The 24,546-nt window shown below is 39.8% G+C and overlaps 4 protein-coding genes across 4 annotated transcripts in view; all 4 read right to left on the reverse strand.

The window, feature by feature from the left end:
• dctn1b (dynactin 1b) overlaps nt 1-1,117 on the reverse strand; it is a 37,691-nt gene extending 36,574 nt beyond the window's left edge. Inside the window, exon 1 of the mRNA XM_073482859.1 lies at nt 1,031-1,117. The gene's annotated coding sequence lies outside the window, so the exon portion shown is untranslated. The remainder of the gene's footprint in view (nt 1-1,030) is intronic.
• A 1,550-nt stretch (nt 1,118-2,667) lies between these two features.
• On the reverse strand, nt 2,668-4,675 carry LOC141011221 (N-acetyltransferase 8-like). Its single transcript, XM_073484481.1, has 2 exons — nt 4,585-4,675; nt 2,668-3,755 (listed from the first exon to the last, which is right to left on the reverse strand). Exon 2 carries the CDS (start codon nt 3,744-3,746, stop codon nt 3,072-3,074), a length of 675 nt encoding a protein of 224 aa, XP_073340582.1. The 5' UTR covers nt 3,747-3,755; nt 4,585-4,675; the 3' UTR covers nt 2,668-3,071.
• Nucleotides 4,676-5,853: 1,178 nt separating this feature from the next.
• Nucleotides 5,854-14,407, reverse strand: slc39a8 (solute carrier family 39 member 8). Its single transcript, XM_073483395.1, has 8 exons — nt 13,906-14,407; nt 12,399-12,561; nt 10,514-10,683; nt 10,312-10,434; nt 9,794-9,940; nt 8,017-8,224; nt 7,145-7,329; nt 5,854-6,274 (listed from the first exon to the last, which is right to left on the reverse strand). Exons 1-8 carry the CDS (start codon nt 14,128-14,130, stop codon nt 6,128-6,130), a joined length of 1,368 nt encoding a protein of 455 aa, XP_073339496.1. The 5' UTR covers nt 14,131-14,407; the 3' UTR covers nt 5,854-6,127.
• Nucleotides 14,408-15,723: 1,316 nt separating this feature from the next.
• On the reverse strand, nt 15,724-24,176 carry manba (mannosidase, beta A, lysosomal). Its single transcript, XM_073484352.1, has 17 exons — nt 23,900-24,176; nt 22,956-23,050; nt 22,768-22,873; nt 22,512-22,685; nt 22,127-22,250; nt 21,766-21,935; nt 21,559-21,669; nt 20,670-20,821; nt 20,319-20,436; nt 19,934-20,020; nt 19,576-19,743; nt 19,274-19,492; nt 18,911-19,075; nt 18,489-18,633; nt 18,087-18,229; nt 16,980-17,237; nt 15,724-16,788 (listed from the first exon to the last, which is right to left on the reverse strand). The coding sequence occupies exons 1-17, from the start codon at nt 24,113-24,115 to the stop codon at nt 16,564-16,566; spliced, it is 2,676 nt and encodes an 891-aa protein (XP_073340453.1). The 5' UTR covers nt 24,116-24,176; the 3' UTR covers nt 15,724-16,563.
• Nucleotides 24,177-24,546: the final 370 nt, after the last annotated feature.

Genomic DNA, 24,546 nt, shown 5'->3' on the forward strand with positions numbered 1-24,546 from the left:
CATTTACTTTGTGACTACGAATAATCAATTGCAACAGTAATCAGTAGATTCATTGCTAACAAGAGTGGATAACACATTAGCTAATTATATGTTTGGCTTCCTCTTCACTACATGCATGCTAATGATATTCAGCTTAGGTCTCAATGCTACAGTATGCACACAGGAAAAAATAGGTCATCCATAGAAAACAGGGGCAGAGCCAGTTCACTCCAGTACTTCACTCCAATGTGTGTCAAATTAGCCTGAGAGTGCCCAATTAAACTGCCTGGTCAAAAAAAATAATCCCTGCAAAATATAAATACATCCTCTATAATGAGAAGCGAGAGCATGTAAGGCTTAAATCTGTCATTTGGTGCCATCTAGTGAGTTTAAAGCCCAGAGTCCTCTGCTCCAAAGACATCCTACTGCCTTATTGACCTAAAAATGTTATTTATTTAACATAATTACCATTTATTATTCAAAAAAAAAAAAGCTAAATAATACCAATATTTGCCTGTTTTGTCTGGTGGGAGTCATGATAAATCACAGCATGGGTGTGGCTGCAGGCTGACATGACAGTGTCTCCCGTTAGATTAACCAAATTGGATGAGAAAATTAAGGAAATCAATCTGGATTTGGGATTAATTAATTTAAACCCAGAAGAGAGCCCTTTGATCCCATTAGGGCTGGATATCTGCATCCAAAAGGCGTCCATTAATCACCAACCACTGCTAATTAAATATCTGTAAAGGTCTCGACTCCATAATTAGTCGTTTTTATGTGCAAAGGTTGTATTTTAAACAGCTGTGACTCACATTAAAATCGTGAAATTTAACGCTGAGGTTTGGTGCTGTCAGCTGTCAGTGGGACACTCCCTGACTGGCTGCTAGCAAAAGATAGCTGTTAGCCTCGGTTGTCTTTCTCATAAAAAAAACCCTCATAACGCTTTAATTTTATCAAAACACACACATATATGTTGCTATACATGTGTGCTTGTGTATTTCAATTGTTTCTCACACCGTTCAGATGACATATATGTGCTAAATCTTACCTGTTTGTGTCCTAAAGTCCGGCTAGCCCGCTCAGCTTCGTCCCTGACAGGCTACATCCATCCATGGAGGTCTGACCGGACACATCCGTTTGAGGTGTCCGAGCTGCTGCCTGACCCGGCCCGCCTCACAGACACAGAGGAGCCCGGTGATTTTCTAAACACTGTATCACGATATAAAGGTGGTAAATATATTACTGCATTCCCTGGTAAGTTTATGACAGCTTACAGACAAGGTTGTGTTAATAATTAATTTTTTTTATGTGAGAATTTAGTACATTTAGGGCAGGTCCTCTGATAAATGTCATGTATTTTTCTCCTGATTGGCCTTATTAACTTTTACCATATCAAGCACTAGTGTGTGTAAATACATTTTTATTTATTATATAAAAATAATAAAAAGTTAAAGGGTAAGAAAACACAAAACTGAGGTGGGCAGAAGGGGAAATTCACCAAGATTCACCAAATATTCACCAAAAAAAGACAACAAAAGGAAAAATAAAACTGTATTTTTGTATTTTTGTGTGCATTTGATGTTCTTACAGTACTTTATTGTATTTCTATATGAGCAATTCAGCAGCAAAGACAAAATGTTCTTTATTGCCTGCATCAATGGACAATAAAGTTTTTGAATTTGAATGTACGCACATGTATCCACATTTGTTTTATGTGAGTTTGTGTGTCAGGTTTCAGCAATTGTTTTACATATTTATGTAATATCTTGTTTCATATTTTATACGAGTATGTTCTGTGTTTCAGTTTATCATCTGGCGGAAAGACAAACTTATCTTTCGCATGGACAATGACATTAAAGTTGAATATCCACAGTTTTATATGAAACAGAGATATTCATAAGATCTATAATGAAAAAACGACAACCTGACATCCTCAAAGCTTGTGAGTATCAGTCTGGAACAACAGCGGTAATAGTGATGCATCCTGTGGGCAAAACAAACCCCAGAGCAGAACCTCAGTATTCCCCTGACCCATTATTATCTGATTCAGTTCCCGGCAGGATCCTCGCCCTGTGGCCACAACCTTTCTCCTGCTCTTACTCTAATAAAAAAAGAGACTTGTTCTTCCCGTTTGACTGAGCAGTTGCCGGACTGTCTTTGATGCCTCAGGCTGCACAATTTTGGTTAAGAAAGAGAGGAAATTGCGAAGCTGTAGGGCTCAGTTTCAGAATACTGTACATACAAATCATTCTTAGTGAAGAGAGACTGGAAAATAGATTAGATACCTGGTCCTGGTATGAACAAATAAGACAACAGGTTATCCAGATTGCTACAGAGACATAAGACACATCGCTGATTTCAGCTTCTGTTTTCTTTCCTCCTCTTTGACAGAAAACTGAATATTTTTCAGTTGTGGACAAAACAAGACATTTGAGGAAGTCATCTTGGGTTTTTTTTCACCATTTTCTGACATTTTGTAGACCAAACAACTGATCGATTAATCAAGAAAGTAATCGACAGATGAATTGACAATGATCATCATTAGTTTTCGCTTTTATGTTGTGACTTTGAGTCTCATGAAAACCGCTATACAAATAAAATGTATTTTTATTATTATTTTTAGTTGCAACACCGATACTAATCCGGAGCATCGGGGGGTAAAAAGAAGAAATTGTAGGAGCATGGTCAGATCTATCAATTTATTCTTAGTGTCATGTAAAAATGAAACCATTTACAAAATTAAATAATCAAATAACTTTAAAGAAGCTCATCAACACAAACCTTTAACAGCATGAACATGGACATTGCAGACATTTCTATCAACTATTTAAAAAAAAGGTGTTGCTGCAAAACACAACTATAATTGATCAATCTGTCCTGTGTGTGTCTGGAAGAAGAGGAAAACATGCCTGACCTTTTACCTCGAGTGTGTTGAGTAAACAGTTCCTCGTGTTACCTGACCTGTCCTGAGTGTTTTAGTTGCCTTAACTGCAATGCATGCTGGGTAGACATAAGCATAGAAACTGGGAGAATGGACGGTACTGTCGCCCTGATATGTTACACAGCCTTGTGTTTTAGTTTAAGAACACTCAGTCCCTTTTCCCATCTTTCTGTAAATCCAGTCTGTACTCAAACAGTGTAAAGTTTGTGATTTTGGCAATGAGCTCAGGAATGACAAACTCTCTTATCTTCTCGTAGCCCATGTGCTCGTACAGCTTCTGAGCGTCCGTCTGCACCACAGAGGTGTACAGGACGACTGCTGGAAATCCCCTTTCTCGAGTAAAATCAGCCACTGTCCGACACAGAGCCTTAGCGATGCCCATCCCGCGGTGACTGCGCCGTACTGACATGCGTTTCAGCTCCAAGCACCCAGCTACTTGCTTAGCAGGCAGACAAGCCACTGAGCCAACCACCTGACCGTCACTTTCAGCCACCCAAAAACACGAGTTCTTCTGCTCCAGGTAGGTCGCACTGATGTTGTTGAGGTCCTCACTGAGGGAGTGATCGATGTATCTCTTGAACATGTAGACAACTAACTGCCGGGCCCCGGCCAAGAAGAGGGTGATGGCCAGGATGGGCAGCAGGAAGGACTTGGAGCTGGTCATGAGAGCGCAGAACAAACACATGAGCACCATTTGGGTCAGCGGCTGTTTCAGGAGGTGCATGAAGGACGAAGGGACGTGCTCACTCATCCCCAGGGTGAACATGTCCTTCACTGCCTCGGCGTCGTCATCCCGATACTTCCGGATCTGAATGCTGGCCATGGCTCAGCCCTGGGTTTTAAAATGACAGGAAATGAAGATGTGAGACAGTGTATAGCCTCATCTTAAGAGGACAATATATATCATAGATATTGCCCAGCTCTATTGGATATTATAACTCAATATCCATATTCGTTCAGACTTAAAAATCCAGTGTCAGTCTGGTTTTTAATTTAAAGTACCCCAAAGTGGACCAAAATTATAGATAAGATAGTACTGACATTGTAATACATTAATATTCAAGGAGTCTGAGAGGGATTTATTTTCAGAATAAGACCTTTTACTTTAACAATGAAACTGTCCACAAATGTTTTATCTTTTATATTCTGTTTACAAGTTAATGAATGTAGGGCTTTTACTTTTAATCGATATATGTGGTAATTATTGTCTAGTAAACCAAAACTAATTGTCAACATAACAAACAGCCCTGTCTTGCACAAGCAGTATAAACAACAAACACACCATGAGTAATTATCGCTGCAGGCTCAAGTTTGACGAAAACAAGGCAGTTTCTGTGACCTCAAACGTCACATGAGGGTCAACCACTGTTCAACGACTTTAAACAAAAAGCCAGGGTATGTTAGCAATGCTAGCTCTGCTAGCCACTGACAGACTTTAACACACAACCATACAACATTAAACAAAATGAATATTCAGAGCTTTAACTACATGTGTGCTTTCAGAAAATGTCCAAAGACAAGACGTCAGCTAACTGTTAATTCGTCTGATTAGCTAATAGCAGCTAGCACCAGTGCTAGCCTCACAAAGCTGCCGAGGATGTGATTGCTTTCCTTTGATTTCATTTGCTCTGAGACTCTCTGCACGAATAAACATGACTTACGTGTTTTGTTGTGAAGCTCGGCAGCAGGGTGTGAATGTGCTGAGCGCAGAAAAGTTCGCCAGAAGTCCAAATCGTCTGATTTCAATGTCCAATTCCCCACTTCCAGTATGTTGCGTTCACTGAATGTCAGCAGAGTGGGAAAATTAAAGGTCACGTCCTTCCGGTATGGGATTTCCGTCAGATTAAACTCCAGCTATTCTCTCGTGGGATTGTTAAAACTTCTGTCAAACATCTGCGATATATTCAACGCGTAATGACAACCAGGCTGCTGACGTGAAGCGTTTATTTTACAGTATTTTACCATCGATGTAGGTAATTACGAGCCGTGCCATGTAGTTGAACGCAACTTGCACCACTTCCTGTTTAACGCGGATTGGTTGCCACTTGCTGACGATTGTCTACGTAATTTGTTTATATAAAACAAAACATCCCCACTTTATGGTGCAACTTCACCTGTGTGTGTGTGTGTGTGTGTGTGTGTGTGTGTGTGTGTGTGTGTGTGTGTGTGTGTGTGTGTGTGTTACACGTTTGGGAGTTAATATTTTGTTGTTGTCATAAAGAAATAAGATATTACAGCAGTGTTTTAAAAAATAAAATGAAAACCTATCCTAAAAAAATGTTTTAATTTATTTTATTTTATTTTTTATTTTTTTTTTGGGGGGGGGGGGGGGGGGGGTATTTTATATCAACAGAATATATTAAGAACAGCTTTACCATCTGTTTTTGTTAAGGATTCGCAAAATAAAGTTTAAAACCAACTTGGTTTGCATATAAAGAGAAACAAAGGTCAAACGTTCAGGTATATTACTGGAAAAATGCACAGTTTGTACATAATTGATCCATTTGCATGGTTTAAAAGTTTCTTTAATTTGTTTTTGGTATTTGTGGCACCCCATGTTGGTTAATGTATTAATCATACAGCCACTGACAAAATCTGTCAAAACCCTGAGGGAAAAAACCTGAACAATGCATGAAATAATGGACATACGGTCAGCTCTGATGAAGAGTTGTGTCATTTGAAGTTCGTGGTGATGATTTTTGTTATACTTTACCTTAAGTGAGCAACATACATATATTGAAAAAGACAAAAAATATAAAAAAGGAAAACTCACAAAAGCACCAGTGAAGGTCACAGAGGTCACAAAACCCTGAGGTCAAACCGTCGCCATTAAAGGCAAAACAATAAATGTTGTCACACCAACACAGCGAACGTTAGTTTACACTACAGCATCAGTGAGGTACAATCAAAGTCAAATATTACACACAATGTGAAGACTAAAAAAATAATTTATTGTCTCCTGAAAACAAATTTGACTACAGTTCATACATCAAATGATTGCAAAGATTTTCCCTTTTTTATATGGAGTAAACTAAATTGATAGTCAGAACATATAAAAGCATAATTTCTCCTTTAAACATTTGGTTTTGTTTGTACAAAACATTCACTTTACATTCACTTTCCCGCCCAGCCCAACGAGCTGGAGCAGAAACAGAAGCAGCTCGTTTATTAATTTTTCTCTCCAGCTTGTGTTCATCCCCCCGGCTAGCCCAGATGGATCTGCCCTGCAAACATGGTGATCAGTAGTATGATGGTGAAGCCGGTGAGCAGCCCTGCGTTCTGGATCAGGAAGAAGACGATCTTTGTGGAGGTTCGTTTCTGTTCCCGTGCTATATTGTCCATCTCTGGAAACTGAGACAAAGAAAGACAATCAGACATCTGTCTGGTGCACCAAGGACACTGGCCTTACTGTTTAACTGCCCACATATGAGGAAGCGATAGTATAGATACAAGAAGTGTTGGTTTGTGTGGCTACAATTATTACATTGTTCCAAAGCATTCAGACTGGAAAACAGACCACAAGTCAGCATACCCATTGTCTGACTGCTGAATGGTGAAAACACTAGCAATTTTTGGTTCCTAAAAAATTACAATTTGGCCTGATGCAGGTGAAAAAGAGGTCATAATTTTAGCCTATCAGAAAGGGTAGTTTTTTATCGTCAACAATTGCCATGTAGAGGCCAAAACCAACTATCAACTGATCCTTACAAGTGCAAGTCCACTGTGACATCACCCATTGGTTTGAACATTAACTCAAACTGTTTACTGAGGTCATAAATCAAGTGAGAAGTATGGTAATTTTCTCATAAGCTTATATGCAATTGGAGTTTCTTTTGAAACCAGAGGAAGAATGCAGGCCCTTTTCAGACCCCGAAGCTACGTCCATCTTAGAGTTGATCAACAAGTGAGGAACAGACACATTTCTTGAGTTTTAACTCCACAGGCCTGGAAGTATGTAACCTCTCATGAAGGGTCCTGAGTTTAGTTTGCATCCTATTTCCGAGCCCCTTTTTAATAACAAAATGCTGTATGTTTGATAAATTCTTGCATTCATTATTTATTTTATTTTTTTGTCAACTTGTTGGCAGCATAGCAAGCTTTAAACACAACACACACTACCCTATCTGAGTGCCACAGACAGGATAGGGAAGTTAGTAGACATAAAAGATGCAGAACTAGCAGCAGTGTGTGAGTATCCTCAGGTAGTGTAATCTAACTTACCATGTCTGCCAATGCGATGTACAGGAACATTCCTCCTGCGATGGCGAAGATTGGATTTGGGGCAAATTTGCTCCCGAGCACGATGCCGAACACGAGACCGATGTAACACGAGAGAGCCGACAGCAGATTGAAGAAAATAGCTTGAGGTATGCTCATACCAGCGTTCAGCAGGATAACAAAGTCACCTGCAGAGGGGAAGAACACACAGGGTGGATACAACAGGGGTTAAAACTGATGAGTTTCATTGTTGTTTCTGTCGTTATTTTGTCTTCTGTCGTCTGATTTTGGTGTGATTGTATGATGATATGTTTAACATGCATAAACTGAAATTAAATGATTGAATGAATGAGGGAGACGATAAATGTTTTGGTGCAATTCTGCAGTTTGTCAGTAGAGATTGCTGAAGATCATAGATTTTAAAAGATCCCTTTAGTTTCAATGATAATATACTTGCTATACTTGCTTGCTATACCTGCTTTTAACCTACAAATCCAGTTTTCCTGTTTGATTTCCTCTTAAATTGCTTTAAAATTGTTATATTTTTATTTAAAATCAGAATCACACATCCTGTCTAAGCTTGTTCCCGCTCTCCACTGAAGCTACGGGATGTTTTTACTGATTAAACATTCAAACCCGACACTCTGTTGTTCACGGCTGCACCACATCATCAAACTAAGACATTCTAGATGTCTAGTGTCACACATTTCCCCAAAAAATCAGCATGAAATATCTGTTTTCTTTGGTGACTTGGGATCTCCACGAGTGCTCACAGCAAAGTTCAGTGGGTTTGAGCAATGTTTGCGTCACAGCACATGCAGAGCTGTAATGAATGACGCCCACACGGGGTCAGACAGGATAGAAGACTCACTCACCCAGCTCATGGGGAAACTCCTCACATATGATGGCGGTGGACGTGCTGAACCCGGTCAGCAAGGACACGGTGAACGAGGCACCGATAGCGAGACCATCAATGAAGTTGTGCAGCGCGTCGCTCAGAGTTATCATCCATGCCACCGTCTTGATGCTGGAGATGCGTCGCCCACGCAACCAGTGGCACATCACATCTGAGCCCTGGGTGTCCTGGAAGAGATGGGGGACAGGTTCAAGTCACACGACTCATGCTACTGTTTGATGTGTGGATTTAAGATAACATACAATGACTCCTCTCTGTTTAAAACCCAAAGTTCAAAAGTCATGCTTACAGCTAATGGAAAATAGTCTTGTGCTTTATTTATACATTTTCCCACAGTTCAACCTGGCGTATTTGATATTTCTAAAAATGTTTTCCAGGTGGCTAAATCTTGTTATGAATTATAGATCATTTTCTCTGAGTTTGCACAATGTTTGTCCACACAACCTGCAGCTGTAATGTTCTAGCAAGGTTTGAGAGGATTATTGAGTAACCACTTTACCATTTGAAAATGAAATTGTCACTGGTTTCTGGTGGAGAAACTATGTAACTGTGACACTGTTTCTAAATGGTCTCAACCCTAGTTTGGCCGAGGCACAGAGGATGATAGGAATGTCTCTAGTTGTGCATGTATTTAGTCATAAACCAAAGCATTTATTGGACAATCAAGGGATCATCAAAGTTATTACATTTCATCCTGAGGGGGATGTGACATTTGTTGACAAGAAAGTTCATGGTGGTGTTAGAGGTAGGTCAGAGGCTCACCAAAATAAGAGACCTTAAATGTCTATAAAATTTCACAGCAACCCCTCTAAGACTTGGCTAAAAATAAAGACTTTGAGGAAATCTTCCTGACTAAAGGCTTTTATCAACTTCAGCGTTTCCATTTGGATCCTCAAAATGTAAGAGACACTGATAATCAAATACAGGAAATATTTTCCTTAAATGAACGCGCAGCATTTTAAACAGAACTCTTCAATTACAAATATAAAGGCACGAGTGTCTTTAATGGGAAACCTGAGAGCAGGCGGACAGAAACAGAGCATTTGGGCCCCTTTTATTAGCCACGGCCGAACAAGGAGTCTTTGTGCTCGAGGCAGACAATTCCTGCATTTATCAGGAGGGGAAGGATCCGAGGCTTTCAGCCTGATTTCGCCGCTTCATCCCTCTGTGACAGCGGCATGTCTGTTTGTTTAGTATTTCTGATCCCTTCAAAGCCAAACTACTCCATCGGACACGAGAGATTTCACTGTTAAATATTAACAGTAGCTCTAAACGCCCTGTGTCACCGATAACGGCACAATAAAATGACTCCTGAGCTAAATATCTGGTCTTATAGAAAAACAAAAGTGTGTCCGAACCACACAAATATATAACCACTCTCTGATGCTTCATCCTCTTTGGACACGTTTTGAAATTGTTGTTTTACTCTTTGCATGATGACACAGCCTGTGACTCACAGCCACTGATAAGAAGTTTTTAAATACAGTCATTAATTTATAATCCAAGCTGAGCTCCTGTCCGGTGTGTTTGTGATGATGGCACAACAAATGATAAGAGTTAAGGAGAGACTCACTCACTGTTACGAGCTTATCTGAAGACTGAGCTACTCATTAGATAAAAGACGATTGAGTACAAGGTTGATTTCTGTGTAGGTCAACATAACATGTGAGGTGCACGGTGTGATTCAGACTTCACATTTTATTACTGTCACAGATGACGTGAGCGAGCGCTCGTACCTGAGAGGGTTCCGGGTTGGGGTTGCTCTTGTCCGTGGCGATGGTGTTGATGCCGGTCAAAATGATGGAGTCCTTTTTCTCCAGTATGTCTCCGTTGTGGAGGGAGTTTTCTTGAGCTTCTGCAGGAGTGAAGTGGCTGTGGCCGTGCTGAGGACAAGAGAGACACAGATAAAGAACATGAAATTATAATTATTAATTCTGTTTTCTGTAGCCTACTGATTTTAATAGCTCTCTGTTAAAGTTAACGACATTAGGGTTCTCTGATACTATATAAAAGATATGTTTAATGACGGGTTTGTCCCTCTTCCTTGTGTAAAACTATTAAAATATAAATAAAGCACATGACTCCCATAATCTGTAACTATGTCCTCATGGTAGTCACTAATTAGCAGCCAAATTAGCCAATAAATCAGGCTAATCAGTGGTAGATATACGACCGGAATAATAATCAATCACTCTGCAATAAAAAGAAAAGTGCTTTGCACCGATTAAACTCACTAACGGTACTGTTACCTCACCTCATGCTCCACCCCGAGAGCCATTTTCAGTATCTTCTCCATGAAGAACAGCAGGTAAAACCCTCCAAATATTCCAACCGCCTTCGACAAATAGTTATCCGATTTGGGATCAAAACCCAGGGCCTGCGGATTAACACGAGAACGTTAATGCTAGCGGCACATAAATATTGGCTCCATTTGACCCACTCCACCTGTCACAAACCTCTGGTATGAGCTGAAGCACGGCATTGGAGAAGAGCGTCCCGATGGCCAGGCCGATGAAGTAGGTCAGCACTTTGGGGAAATAGGACTTCTTGGTGAAGGGGATCAGGAAGAGACCGAGCAGAGACGCCAGGTTGATCACAGTGACCGCCAGAAACCCATAACCCCACACTGTCGGGACAGAAATCAAGAATAAACAGTGAAACAGAAGCATTATAATGTGCAAATGAAGTGATTAGGCTTTAGGTTTATTGCTGTGGTGTCACCCATTACTTGGGCAGAACCGGTTCTTCAAAAGCATCTTCATCACGTTACCAGATATTAATGCTGGAAGATTTCTAACTTGTTATAACATTTTGTGATATTTATTATCATATAACAAAGTCACCAAACAGATGTTTAACTCAACAAAATACACAATTATTATTTATTTGCAGAAGGGAAATTCTGTTCACAAGGCCGGCGAAGAACCAGCGTGCATCGCGAACAACACACTGAACAACAGTCACAGTTGGTTGTAACTGTGTCAACAGCACCGAGGAGGAGGAGGAGGAGGAAGAGGAAGAGGAGGAGGAGTGTCTGAGGTGAATCTGAGAGGTCAGTGGCTCTGTGAGTCAGTCCAGGACCTCATGGAGAGTTATGGCTCCTCGACAGGAGATGACTTTACATGATTAGATTTTATTAATTAGCCGGAACAGATAAGTGGGAATGGGAGATAATGAGTGACGACCTGAGACAAAGGTCCAGAGTCAAGAGTTGTGGTGAATTCAGGACACTCGTACACATTTTCATTTACAACCCATCAATCAGAGCAGCTGTCCCCTGCTCCCCTGATCGATGGGTTTACGATGAGGCAGTTTACCAGCAGCCCTGCTTTGGGAATCTCCATTTTATTTTGACATTTTACCAACTTCTGCAAGGACATAAGGAGACGGCGTTTGTTAGAGAGTTCAAATGATTTCCTGTCGTCTTTGCATGATATCGTTTGTCTTTGCGTGCTTTAAAGCTCTTTCAATTGTCCACATAAAGCATATCTACACAAGACAAACAGGAGAATATCCTTTATACCTACGAGTTCAAGCATTTACATTTTTGCTACCTGGAGATGAAGGCAGACTCAACGTTCATGACCATGGAAACAGCAGTCGGCATCGCAATTGTAGATGTTCAGGGGGACATTTTTCTGAGCATTTTAAGGAAACAGCAGTCGACAAAATAATCTTAAATCTTGTCCATAAAATGTGAAAAGGAAATAGAAATAAACTCTATGACGAATAGGTAACAAGGAAGAATGTGTGACACAATTAAAAGCCCCAGAACAGCTTAAAGATGTGATTACTTTGCCAAATAAAGACGGATTTAGTTCTAGTCTTCTTCCATTTCTTAATTTCCTGAGTTTCTCCTTAATAGCAAGAAGTATCAGGACATGTGGGATGAGAACAAAATGAGAACGCAGGATTTTTCCAATTTTGTTTTCAAACCTTTTTGAAACTTAACATGACCTGAAAAGTGAATACAATCAGTAGCTTTCAGACTGAAACTCGTGATCCTGTAATTTTCTTCTTGCAGTGACGACTCATTTAAAAGAATCTAAAAATAAAAAGTTGTTGGGTGTCACAGGTTTTAACACTTTTATTACGTGTGTTCACACTGTAAAGAGACGGTCAAAGGAAACGTCAACCAGCCCACATCCTGTTGTTTTTAGGGCGAAAACAAAATGCCAACCACAGACTTCAGTGACTGGCTCCATCTCCAATCCCTGAATAATCTCGAGCATTTGTGTCACTTTGGACCTGATTCAAGGCAACAAACCGCAGTGAACTGTGAATTATTTGACTTGCGGGGGTCTCAGCAAATAAACCGATGATGGTGATGAAGCAACTCACCAGTGTAGTCGAGAGGGGCCACAGGCTCTGGGACGACGTAGGGGCAGGAGGGCAGCAGCACCTGGGTCAACACGGCCGGGCAGATCCTCTCCAGATGTTCCACAGTCAGCTGACTGACATTACCGAGCCCATAGTGGGACAAGATCTGCCCTGCAGAGGGACACTGAGGGACAGAGAGACCTGATCAGACAACGCTTAATCGTTTTTAAATCTCTTTTCTGTCTCTAAAATCGTTTCAGCTGTGTTTTTAATGGTCCTGTTTCTCACATCTGTCTTGTTTTATATGCATTTTCATTTTTTTAAACAGTGTTTGAAGATGAGTGATCAAATAATGAAATGCTTCAGCAACCAGTGATTGATAAAGGTTTATAAACACAAACTGCAACTTTACAATAAACAATTGCTTATGAAGCATTTCATCGTCTGTGAACAGTGAACTAAAGATAATTAACTATAAATTTGCGTTTTATTCCTGTAATTCAGCATCTTCAAACGATTATTAATAATAGCAATCATCAATCAATCTACAGTATTCATTAGGATACAGTGTCAAGTATACAACAACAGAATAAAGTTTATTTCCAACTAATTTTTCTTTTTTTTTGTGAATAAACGTTATAAATGACATAAAATGGACATTCATGTGCTTATTTGGTCAAATATATAACTACATTTAACTACAAGAAAACAGACCGAATGTTTCAGGGGTTTATTTCAGTGTCAACAACAGAATAAGGTTCATTTACGACTAAATTTTGTTACTTTTAAATGAATAAACCTTATAAACTTGCTATTACTCTGAAAATGCTGGAGTAAATTACATAAATTATGCATTTCTATAACAGTATTTATGACTAAACACTGTAAACAAAAAGTATAAATAAAGTTCATTTACAACTAAAATGAGTTTTAAACAAATAAGCCTTATAAAGTGGCTCTGACTACAAAGCAATAAAGGGGGGAAAGATTATATAAATATGCATAAATGCACATTTCTGGTCAAACTACAAATGCCTACAGAGAAAGTCAGTTAGATTTACTATTAGTGAGAATGTTTCAGGCATTTATTACATTATGTTTTATACCATATAGTATCAACAAAGTGTGCAACAACAAGATATGGTTAATTTACAACTAAATTATGTTTTTTTTTAAGAATAAATCTTCTAAACTAGCTATAACTCTGAATAATGGGAGCAAAATGAATTAAAACACATATTTAGTCAAAAATAAGTCAAATTAATTAACTACAAAAGCCTACAGAGAACAAGCCAGTAAGATATAACATTAGTGAGAATGTTTCAGGCGTTTATATCATTTATTTCTATACAGTGTCGACAAAATGTTGAAAAAACACTTAAATTAGTTGCTTTCATAAACAGCCTTACAAACTGGGTGTGACACCACATCACACACTATAATAAATAAGCAATTCAGTGTTGTGTGGTGCTTTAAATGCTCATGAATGAGTTAAAACAAATAGAAAAGTGTTAATAAATATAAATACCTCTTGGTTCTCCAGTGGGTTGTCCTCAGTTACTGCCTCAGACCTCCTGGCTGAGATTAAAAGCAGAAAATCATCCAGATCCTGTGTGGAGATGGACTTATTCTCACCATAATAGTGTAAAATATCCTCTAGAAATCCTCGTCCATCCGCATCAAACACATGTAAACTGTGAGACTTTGAAATAAAGACCAAAAGGCAGCTGATCAGACATGTTAAGTTAGACATCTCTGTTGTTTTGTGTTTTTTTAAAAGTGTCCTTCAGTGAATAAATCTGTCTTCAGCTCCTCTCAAAGCATTTCACTCAGGATATCTGTGCAGCTCGTCCCCGGTGCTCAGTCACATCCATGGCAGTCCTTTTAAAAAGTTGTGCAGCCTGATTAAGTCCCGAGTGGTTTTCTAGATGATCAATCAGGACTATCGGAGGTAGATCAGGTTCAAAGATCAGTCTGCAGAGGCATGGAGGAGGAAAAACATGGAGACCGACCGCGTGCACTCCGTCTTTCTTTTGTGACTGACTTTCTCACTTGGTATGCAACGTGTTCACACACACACACACACACACACCCACACACACATGAGGGGACCCTAAGAAGAAGTGGAAGTGTGTGTGTGTGTGTGTGTGTGTGTGTGTGTGTGAGTGTGTGTGTGTGTGTGTGTGTGGAGGGTAAAAGTGCAAAGTGGCGGATGTTTGACAATGTGAGTCACTTTACAGCTGCTGAGTCTCCGTTTGATCAACTATGAAACAGCTGGAAGTTAAAAAAAAAAAAAAGTAAACATGAGACATGTGAGGTTGTTTTAATGTTTGTGGCGCCGCCTTGTGGCAGAAGATGATCACTGCAGGGGGAAGAGACCAGAAGAGGTTGCATAAGCGTGTACTTACAAGTTAAAACCTAATGGTGGGCCATTGTATTGTATTATATTGCTAAGATGCAAAGTAAAATAAAATAAAATCCTACATATTCAAGATTTCAACTTGGCTTTTATTCAGTATTATGTGCATTTAGTGCTCTGACACACTGAAATAACAATATATAATGTCTTGGATTGTAACTAAATACATTTACTCAAGTACAGATTTGAAGAACTTTACTTACCATCCCACTTTCTACTTCTTCACCTCTGCATCTCCGTTTTTAGGGCCACAATTATTTTGCAGCTTTAGTTACGTTGCAGGCAGATTTTCACACACAAAACATCTGAAGACAGAATATATGTTTGTTATAACTTAAACTATCCAACATGCAGCAAAAAGTATTGGTCAACTAGTTAATCAGGCGACATGTCAAGATTCCAGCCTCGCAAATGTGAATATTTGTTTTTTTTTTCGTTTTAATAATTGTAATAAAAGTAATTTTATTGTAATGATTTTGAGGTTTGGACCGTTGGACAAAACAATCATTGTGAAGGTGTCGCTTTGGGTCATTGTGACGGCGTTTCTCACTATGTTCTGATTTTTTACAAACCAAAAAAATGATTACTGTAGGAAATAATCAGCAGATTGATCCATAATGAAAATAATCATTAGCTGCTAAATGAACCCATCATAATAAGTAGACTGAACTTCACGTGTAATCATTATCTCAGTGTATACAACAATGTATTATTTATTGCTTTTCTATTTTGATCACAGTATAGTTTTTGCCTACTTATGTATACTCAACCATATTTATTTTATATTATATATAGATAGCTTAAGTTTAATTTTAATTTATGGTGTAAGTTTTCTTTTTCACGGTTTTGATTTTTGTGTATGTTTAGCTGGTCTGGTCTGATGTGCAGTTGCTACACAAATCCCCCCTGAAGATCAAAAAAGTCTCATCTTTTTCATATTTATTTATTAAACAATCAACCACAGTTGATTTCATCAGAATAAAAAAACAGCAAATACACATTTTGAACAGATCTGTACATAACACAACACATCCATGACGTCAAGTATGAATCTTTGTTCAGTCAATTATCTGAGAGATGTGCAAACAAGCAAAACACACAAAAGGAAAACAATTTCCAGTGAACAATACGGATCAGTGCAGGAGTTGATCAATGTCATTGTCAGTTTTGGAGCCTGATTAATTATCCATTTATTTCAATAGCTAAAGAAAGAAATCTGAAATGTCATCGTTTAGAAATCTGGACGGAGGCTTTTTAATTCTTCATCCAGTTGAACTCGTTAAACGTTATCAAACATGTATTGATCTTTACACATTCCATGTCTTTGTCCGATGGGTTTTGTGTGAATGAATGCTTCATGGAAAGGCCCATTGTGTGCCACAGTCTCCCTGCTAGTGACTGAATACAGCAGGTCGTCCTTTTGTTAAGAGCTGCAAACCCACTCAGAAATAATTTCCTTTTGTTGGAAACGTTCAGTGGAGAATTTCAGCGCTCCACGATGGTCTAACTACAGTTTTCTGAGGCTTTTCTGCTCCGATTGTTTGGCCAGAAAAGACGAGCAAACATTTAGAAAATTGGCGAAAAAGTCTCAACTTCATCAGGTTCATTAAAAAAAAATACCTTTCTGATTTTCCCAAAATCCACAGAGTCAAACACAAGTCATATTATCTCTTTAACAGACACAAAGCCCGTTCAGATACACGACAGTCCCAATCTGCCCTTCTGTTGCCTCTGCACTTTGGTACAGCTTTGCTGGCTGGTCTCAGGTCAGTAAACATCCCTCAAAGATGTGATGGTGAGGGATCTGGAGAGTTCAGCGACGCTGGTGGGACGCCACGCTTCAAAACCGACTGTCCTGTTTCTAGAAACCATCAGGAAGCCGTTGGAGCTGAAGCGTCCGGGAACGTTTCCCACATCGAGCCAGACGAACGGAGCCACAGAGGCAGAGTGGAGGGTGACGGTGTATCCCGTCTCATCCTGCTGCACCTTGGCCTGCACAGAAACACACACAGATCAACAATTACATTTATTTAATACTTCTGCAATCTCATATTGCAGCAATATAATGGCGGAAAATATTGCAACACTAATCGACCGCTCTAGGCTTTTCCATCGCTGCTTCCATGCGTTACTTAACATCCGTCTATGAATAAATAAAAGCAGCGGAGCTCCTGTCGTCTTACTGTGATGTTGGGTCTCTGGAGTCCCTGAGCGTCTTTAGGTGAGCACAGGAAGTGGTGGTTGGTGGGACCCTGCTGGCCGCCGCTGTCCTCCAGGTGAAAGGTGAGCAGGCAGGTGAGGCGAGTGCAGCGTCCACATCCTGCCAGCAGGGCTGTGACTGGCTGTTTAAAAATGGCCGCGGCGCTGCCTCCGGGGACCAGGAGCAGGTCTGACCTCAGCGTGCACACAGGATCCAGATCAGTCCACGAGTACACGGACACCTGATGGACAAAAGAATAAACCTGTTACCTGTTATGTTACTAAAATGGTGGAGGTGGAGGAATGAGAAAAACTGTTATTAGCATCTATTTAATGATCTACAAACTACTTTATTTATCACTTGATCACTCTTTTCCTCTACTTGTGACTCTTGAGATGCTGTAACAAGCGAATTTTCCCAATGCTGGATCAATAAAGTATCTAATTTTCTTACATTTTTATGTTTAAGTGTTTAAAAGTGTACAGCTGACAAAGAAACATTCATAAGTTGCATTAAATCTTCATTTTATTTTGACTTCCGACGCAATATTTAAGCTAATTAATTTAACTTTACAAACTGCTTTTCCCTAAGTGAATAAAGGGATACATACATTCAAAAAAACAATTGGTTAAGATTTATTTTGCAGTGTTTATAATTCTGCTTCTGTGTCCATGAACATGGAAATATCAACGTGTAACTTAAAGCAAACTACGGTTGCCTTTAGTTGATAAAATGTCAAATCTCATTCCCAACTCGTCAAGTACTGGCGCTTTAGGATGGTGTCTGACCTAAAATCCCAAAGAGTTGGGATCAACTTCCATACAAACTGGACCTTGAACAATGCAGGCAAATAACACATTAATAAAATGCATGCTCTCTAATCTTGTTTTTTTATTTTAATAAGTTATCTTTTTATTCTGGTTTTACTGTCTACACAGCATTACGGAGAAACTGTAAATACTCTACTGTCTCACTGAAAACGCTTTCAGTTGTTCGTCCAACGTCCAGCTGTTGTTTCTTTGTAATATGAATGCATTTATTGTAAGTAATAAATGTAATGTAATGATACAATTTACTGTTGTAAACATACCACGGCCCTGAGCTTCAGGTCGTGACTCAGGTCTGAGACGGCGTAGATGAACAGCGTGTCGTTGTCCTCAAAGGCGACAGGAAGGACGGCGGCGAAGAAGTTCTGCGCAAAATAATGCAGCATTTTCCACTTCCCACCAAACTCTACACACGGAAATGATATATGATTATTCTTCAACAGTGATATCTAATCTCAAGTGAAGATAAGACGTTTATTACACAACAAATTATTTATAGTGATCATAAAAATATTTCCATTTTCTCATCGCTAAATCTCCACAAAGTGTTGAGTGCAGGAGTCCAAATTGTATGTCAAGGTGACAATAACCTTTTTTTTTTCAAAATAAAGTTGTGAAAATAAAGATGTCAGTGAAAATTATCTGCTGACTGGGCGTTCACTCACCGATCGACGACCAGGACGGCGCCTGCCAAATATCATTGAGCTGCCAGTAGAGAGCGCCCATGGTGCGACCTTTGCCCTCGATGATCTCACTCTGACTTCGCCGGTAAAACTCAGTCTGAGTCTTCACACACTGAGCCTGCATGACCTGGATATGAAATACGATTAGTGCTTTAAGTGATCAGTTTGATGGATTACAAGATCAAACGTACACTTTGAATATTGTCAAATGATTTAGTCTGAACTCCGTGTTTCTTCTGTGTTCACAGATCAGCAAACATAAATGTACAGATTTCATGTTACATAACTCATCTGTGCTGAAGTCCAAATTCTTAACTTCCATCTGAAGCTGCTGTACCTGCACTAACTTGCCCCGCGCAGCTTTAGATGAATCAGACGTGAGCTGAGGGTGGTGTGTGTTTTACCTGAGTGATGTAGAGAGTGTCTGTAAATCTCTTCAGGGGATCTGTGGAGTTGGGCAGCTGGAAGTGTAAAGCGGCCTGCAGTAACATCTGCTGGTTCCCATTCTCATGGTGCTGACGATGGGAAGAGAAAGTACTGTTGTAGCTCCAGTCTGCTTTAATGGAAACCTGAAACGTCACAAAACAGACGGACACTTTATACCATCTAAAATAAAAATAAACTAAAGGGTTAAATTGAGTTATGTAGATGTGATAGACACAATCAGCAGCTTCCTCTTGAGATAAAATGAATATTTCAAAGGCTTCCTAAGACTTTCTGGTAAAGTCAACAACAACAAAACAAGAATGGAGGGTTTGTTCAGTCACCGGCTGCAGCGTGGAGAAGGAAGGCCAGGACTGGAAGCCGTATTCAGAGGCGAAACGTGTTCGTGGGAAAGTCCTCCAGTCCCAGCAGTCCAGGATGTAGCTGTAGAAATGTGTATCCCCATAGAGAGGGTCGTAGGGGTTCGCTGCCACCCATCCTTCCTGCTCCGATTCAGCCCCGTTTGTCGGACTGGAGACGAGGAACGGCCGACTCTCGTCCTCCTGAGGACAGATAAGACTCTCCCTTTCATCACGCTGCACACTATCTGAACACTTCTAAAAACATGACATGATTTGACTCTCACCTCTCGAACTATCGCCCGTATGTTGTTCACATACAGCGTCACATAGTCTTTCCGGTACAGAGGCCTCTGGGAAACTGGGATGCTGAACCAGTCTGTTGCAAGGGCAGCTTCGTTTTCATTGTTCCCGCTCCAGATTATAATGGAAGGATGAGACTTGAGGCGCTGAACCTGACGAGTTAACACAAAACAAAACGGATGACCTTTACTGTCAGTACAGGATGCAACACTTGGGAACCTTACATTAGCTTGAAATGCTGCATCTCTCCTAATTTTTGTTGGTATTTTAAAACTCTTCTTACAATGAGCAATACGAACAATAAAACAAATGTAATTAAATTAAAATAAATACTCGGCTCACCTGTTGGCTGACCTCCTCTCTTACAGTCTGTATGAAGTCGTCCTCAGTGGGATACATGGCACAGGCAAACATAAAGTCCTGCCAAACCTACAGACAAATATTTTTGAGCTTCCATCTGTTCTACAATATGGTCATGAGTCACGGTGGTGTTACACAACCTAAATCATACAAGAATATAGTCATCCATCCATAAATAGTCACACATTTCTTCAGTAATGGTATGTGAGAGTGGCTGAATGATTTCAGGGTATATTTTTGTTAAAATATTGTAAATAGCACCTTTAAGTTCTCCTTGAGAGATTTGGCTACATCATGATGTCGCTATTTAGATTTTTACTTTTGCGGTTGTATCAATGTTGATGTAACTCGAGGAAGAAGTAGTTACCATGATTCCCATCTCATCACAGATGCTGTAGAAAAGATCCTGTTCGTACACCCCTCCTCCCCAGACCCTGAGGGCATTCATGTTAGCATCTACAGCCGACTGCAACAAGTTCCTCAAGCTGCAGGAGAAGCAGAGAGCTTCAGTATTAATATATTCATAACAAACAAACTCAGTGGTCCTGCTCTAACTCTACGTCTGTCCCATGAATACAAAAATCTATCCAAAGACAGAGAAAAGAGGAGGAGAAACAGATTCTTTTTGAACGTGATCATAATTACTGATCAGTATTCTCCTCATCAGGCAACACTGACGTGCAACAATTCAAAAAGCAGCTTTTCAAACTGAACTCACACAGCAGGGGAGACCTGGTCCTGGAAGGAGTGGGCTGGGATCCAGTTGGAGCCTTTGAGGAAAATTGGCTTTCCATTGATCTGGAAATAAAAGCTCAATCCTGGAGACCCGACAACTGGCTCCTGGACCAGTTCTACTGTGCGGAAATACACCTGCAGGAGACACTTTCATCAAACCACTGACCTCTATGATTTAGTTCAGTCTCTGTGGCACAAGTGTAAAACCTTTTCAAAAAGATTTTCAAACCAAATTTAAGGCTAAGATGTCTGGACGGATCATCTTCTGCCTATTTAAGAACTGCTGGTTAAATAAAAGGCAGGATGTATTATATACTGTATGTATATATTATATACTGTATGAGGTCCAACGCAGAGGTAGAGTCAGTTACTTCAATCTACATTTCACCAAGTATGAAAAGAAAAGACAGGATAAGGTTCAGTGGTCGGCGTAAAGACTTGTAACATCAGAAATGTGGACTCATGTATCAGAATTATAAATACACTGGCTGGAACATGAAACACACTTTGTTTCACTGTTGCAGCTCCATCTTGTGATTTAAATTCGTACGACATCTGTCAGAGTTTTTACTTCGAAAACCTTCACCACTGTTGTTTTCCTGCATTTGTAACGTGTGCCATATAATAAATAGTAATTGTGACTTTCTAAGCATCATGAGTATAATCTGATCTGCTGCTGGATGTCAAATTAAGCAAGAAAAAGAAGTTTGATCCTACTCATGTGTCTCAATCTGTCATGTTTTCAGAGTATATAGGTGGAGATATGTTGGGATTTTAATGTCAGAAAACTGGGAATTTAAGCTTATGCTCCAGCTGAATGCCTAAATAATATATGAGGAGAGTGAAAGTGTTGACAGGCAGTGAACTCTGACCTTAGATTCTGTATTGAGGATTAAAAATCCATCCTGAAAGCCTCTGACAGTGAGCTGGTAAAAGGGTTGGTCACCGTGTCCGTTGGGCCACCACAGCTTCACCTGGCTGCTCTGGAAGAAGAAGACAAAGGACATAAAACACTTGGGGAAATTCTTCCTCAGTCATTTTTACACAGTTCAACAGTTTGATCCAACTGTGTTGAGTACCGTGTTGATGTGTAAGGTGAAGCTGTTCTTGGTCTTTCCTGATAGAAACTGCATCTGGACGGTCTGCTCTGAATCCAGCTCTGGTATGGAGAGCGTGATTTGGCCGTTTGTTGTCTGAACCGCATCGACAAGAAGCTGAACCTGGACTCTCCACTGAGAGACGCTGAAGTCTAGACACAGATTATAGAGACTTTGAATAAAAAGACAGGAAGACATTTTTATTATTCCACATTGGGTGAGTCAAACTACTGCTAGCAAGAAAATGGAAAGGTGCGTGGATATCGTGATAAAACAACATCCTTATGTGCTCTTTATTATCTTTAGTTTTAAAAGTTGGTGGTAAAGATTAGTTGGGACGTACTGTATAGAGGAACAGAGGACACCTGGACGAGCTGCAGTACATCAAACGCCTCCAGTCGAACTCCCTTCCACAGTCCCATCGTGGGGAACGAAGGCCCCCAGTCCCAACTGAAAGAGCTTTGCTCCTTCAACAACACAGAGAGACTGCGTGTCAGACGTACAGTGATATAAATACTGTTAAAATGTGAGTGATCTAAAAGGATGCCAGGGTTTGTTCTGCTTGCTATTATTAACATTAACATCAGAAAATGAGGAAGGAAGTACTGATGGGTGAGGTGAAGATCAGTGTTTAGTTCATGTGTAAGAATAAAATGTCAAAACAGAAAGAAAAACTGCACTTGGTTGTAGTGCCCAATTAGAGGTGGATGATACATTCACACACTCACTTTTCTGATGAAGTTGACGTGACATTCCCCCTTCTGAACATCTGGAGGACATTCAGGAGGAACTCTGTAGGCAGAATGAGCTTTCCTCCGCTCAGACGCATAAAGAACCGGAGACGAGAAGCTCACTTTCAGCACGTTATCCCCGTCCATCAGCAGGTCTCTGACTGAGAGCTCCTAAACACCAAAAACAGACGATGTTTCAAACAAACGATGCTCCGATGTAGAGGAAAATGTGCACAGTGCATCGTGATCGTACATATCTACGAAACATGTTGTCCGTCTTCCCGACACTGACTCCATTGAGCTGAATCGATGCTACAGTGTCGACACCATCAAAGACAAGAAGCACCTTCTGTTTTGACCTGTTGATGCAGAAAACACAGAGCTGAGTCAGGAAGAGGGTACAGAAAATGATTTAAAAATAACAGAAATCATGATTCTGACCTCAGCTGGGTAGATGCAGTAAATGTGGTCGTGTATGTCCAGTTGTCAAAAGCAATCCACCGATAAGACACGTCGTTGAACCTGAAATACGGGTCCTGAAATGGGACAAAAAGGGGGATTTAGCTGAAAGGAATCACTTCTTTGTAATTCAATTTATAAAAAGTGTTCAAGTTTTGTTTTTACTGACACCTGCTGCTAAAACTGTAACAAGGTGGAGGACTGAAACTGTACCCGTACCCAGCAGTGGAGGAAGTATTCAGATCCTTTACTTGAGTAAAAGTACTATATCACAGTGTAAAAGTATTAAAAGTAGAAATCAACTTATTGCTTAATTGACTGATGGTTACATCATATGTGAGAAGCTCTTTATATGTTTTGTATGCAAAATGCTTAATTTGTAAAGCAACAATAACTAAACCTGTAACATAAATGCACTGACTGAATGTAACATTTACTCAATTACTAAACTTAAGTGCAATTTTGGAGTACTTTCCCTCCACTTTCATTTTGGAGGCAAATATTGCAATTTTACTTCATTACATTTATTTGACAACTTCAGTAACTAGTTGTTATATATTGTATATAAATATAGGTACAGATATATTTACTTTTACTTGTACTTTTAATACTTGAGTACATTTATTGCCAGAAAATGTCCTTTTGTTACTTAAGTACATTTAATACCAGATACTTTTACTCGAGTACTATTTGTATGGGTGACTTCCATTATCAGCAAACATCTTAACAGGATATCTTTACTTTTTCTTAGGTTATTACTTTTGGGTACTTCTTACAACACTGTGTAATTGTAGTGAAGTTAAAAGTTCAATACTTCCCTCTGAAAGGACTCACTTCATTGGACTTCAGAGTGAATAACTGACTACTGCACTGACACAATAAAGTAAAATAAAGTGATTAATGTGTAGTTATATGTTGTTGCTCACCTGGATGTATCCCTGCTGCTGCAGAGCTGAATGAACACATCCTGGCACCTCTGCAGGCAGAGACAGTGAACCATTACTGTTCATCAGCCTCCATTTACCGCTCAGACTCACGGTTTGTTGTTGCTCCTTCACCGAAGAAAATCCGCATAAAACTCCGGAAAACAAACACAACAACACACCAGAAACATAAACACACATGTTTACACGCAGAGGCATGGCTTCTGGTTTGTTTAAGGCATGGTGAGTAACGGGAACACTCTTTAAAAGTGGACCGTCTGGGTTTGGTCGTGTTTGCTGTGAGGGCACTTCCTGGTTTGTCATGTGACGCGCAGGCGGCAGTCACGTGACGCACGAGTCACGCCAGAGTTTGGACATTTTTAAAGTTTTGTTGGGATTTTATGAAAATTGTGTCAAACCCAGCAGTGGAGGCTCACATGAATCAGTGCACAACACAGGTGTTAATATCAGTTTTTCACGGAGGAGTCGATTATTTATTATTATATTATTATTACATAGATTTTTGCTTTGGAAAAGTGCAAAATACACATTAAGGTGTGTTTTTAATTCAGACTTCTGCATATGTAACATAAAATATCAGAAAAAAATGCACAAAAGGACTCTAATTATCATTATCATACACTATATAA

Source organism: Pagrus major, chromosome 16 (genome assembly GCF_040436345.1).
Source record: "Pagrus major chromosome 16, Pma_NU_1.0".
In the NCBI taxonomy this organism is placed as follows: domain Eukaryota; kingdom Metazoa; phylum Chordata; class Actinopteri; order Spariformes; family Sparidae; genus Pagrus; species Pagrus major.

Bases quoted from the DNA above. Each gene is read 5' to 3' on its own strand.
- manba (XM_073484352.1), bottom strand. From the start codon at position 24,115: ATGCCTCTGCGTGTAAACATGTGTGTTTATGTTTCTGGTGTGTTGTTG. The intron at 20,822-21,558 runs GTCAGAGTTCAC...TGTCTCCTGCAG, and splicing joins TCCTCAATACAGAATCTAAG to GTGTATTTCCGCACAGTAGA. The intron at 19,076-19,273 runs GTGACTGAACAA...GTGACGTTTCAG, and splicing joins CCTTCTCCACGCTGCAGCCG to GTTTCCATTAAAGCAGACTG.
- LOC141011221 (XM_073484481.1), bottom strand. From the start codon at position 3,746: ATGGCCAGCATTCAGATCCGGAAGTATCGGGATGACGACGCCGAGGCA.
- slc39a8 (XM_073483395.1), bottom strand. From the start codon at position 14,130: ATGTCTAACTTAACATGTCTGATCAGCTGCCTTTTGGTCTTTATTTCA. The intron at 12,562-13,905 runs GTATTTATATTT...TCTGTCCCTCAG, and splicing joins ACCCACTGGAGAACCAAGAG to TGTCCCTCTGCAGGGCAGAT. The intron at 9,941-10,311 runs GTGAGGTAACAG...TCTTGTCCTCAG, and splicing joins CTCTCGGGGTGGAGCATGAG to CACGGCCACAGCCACTTCAC.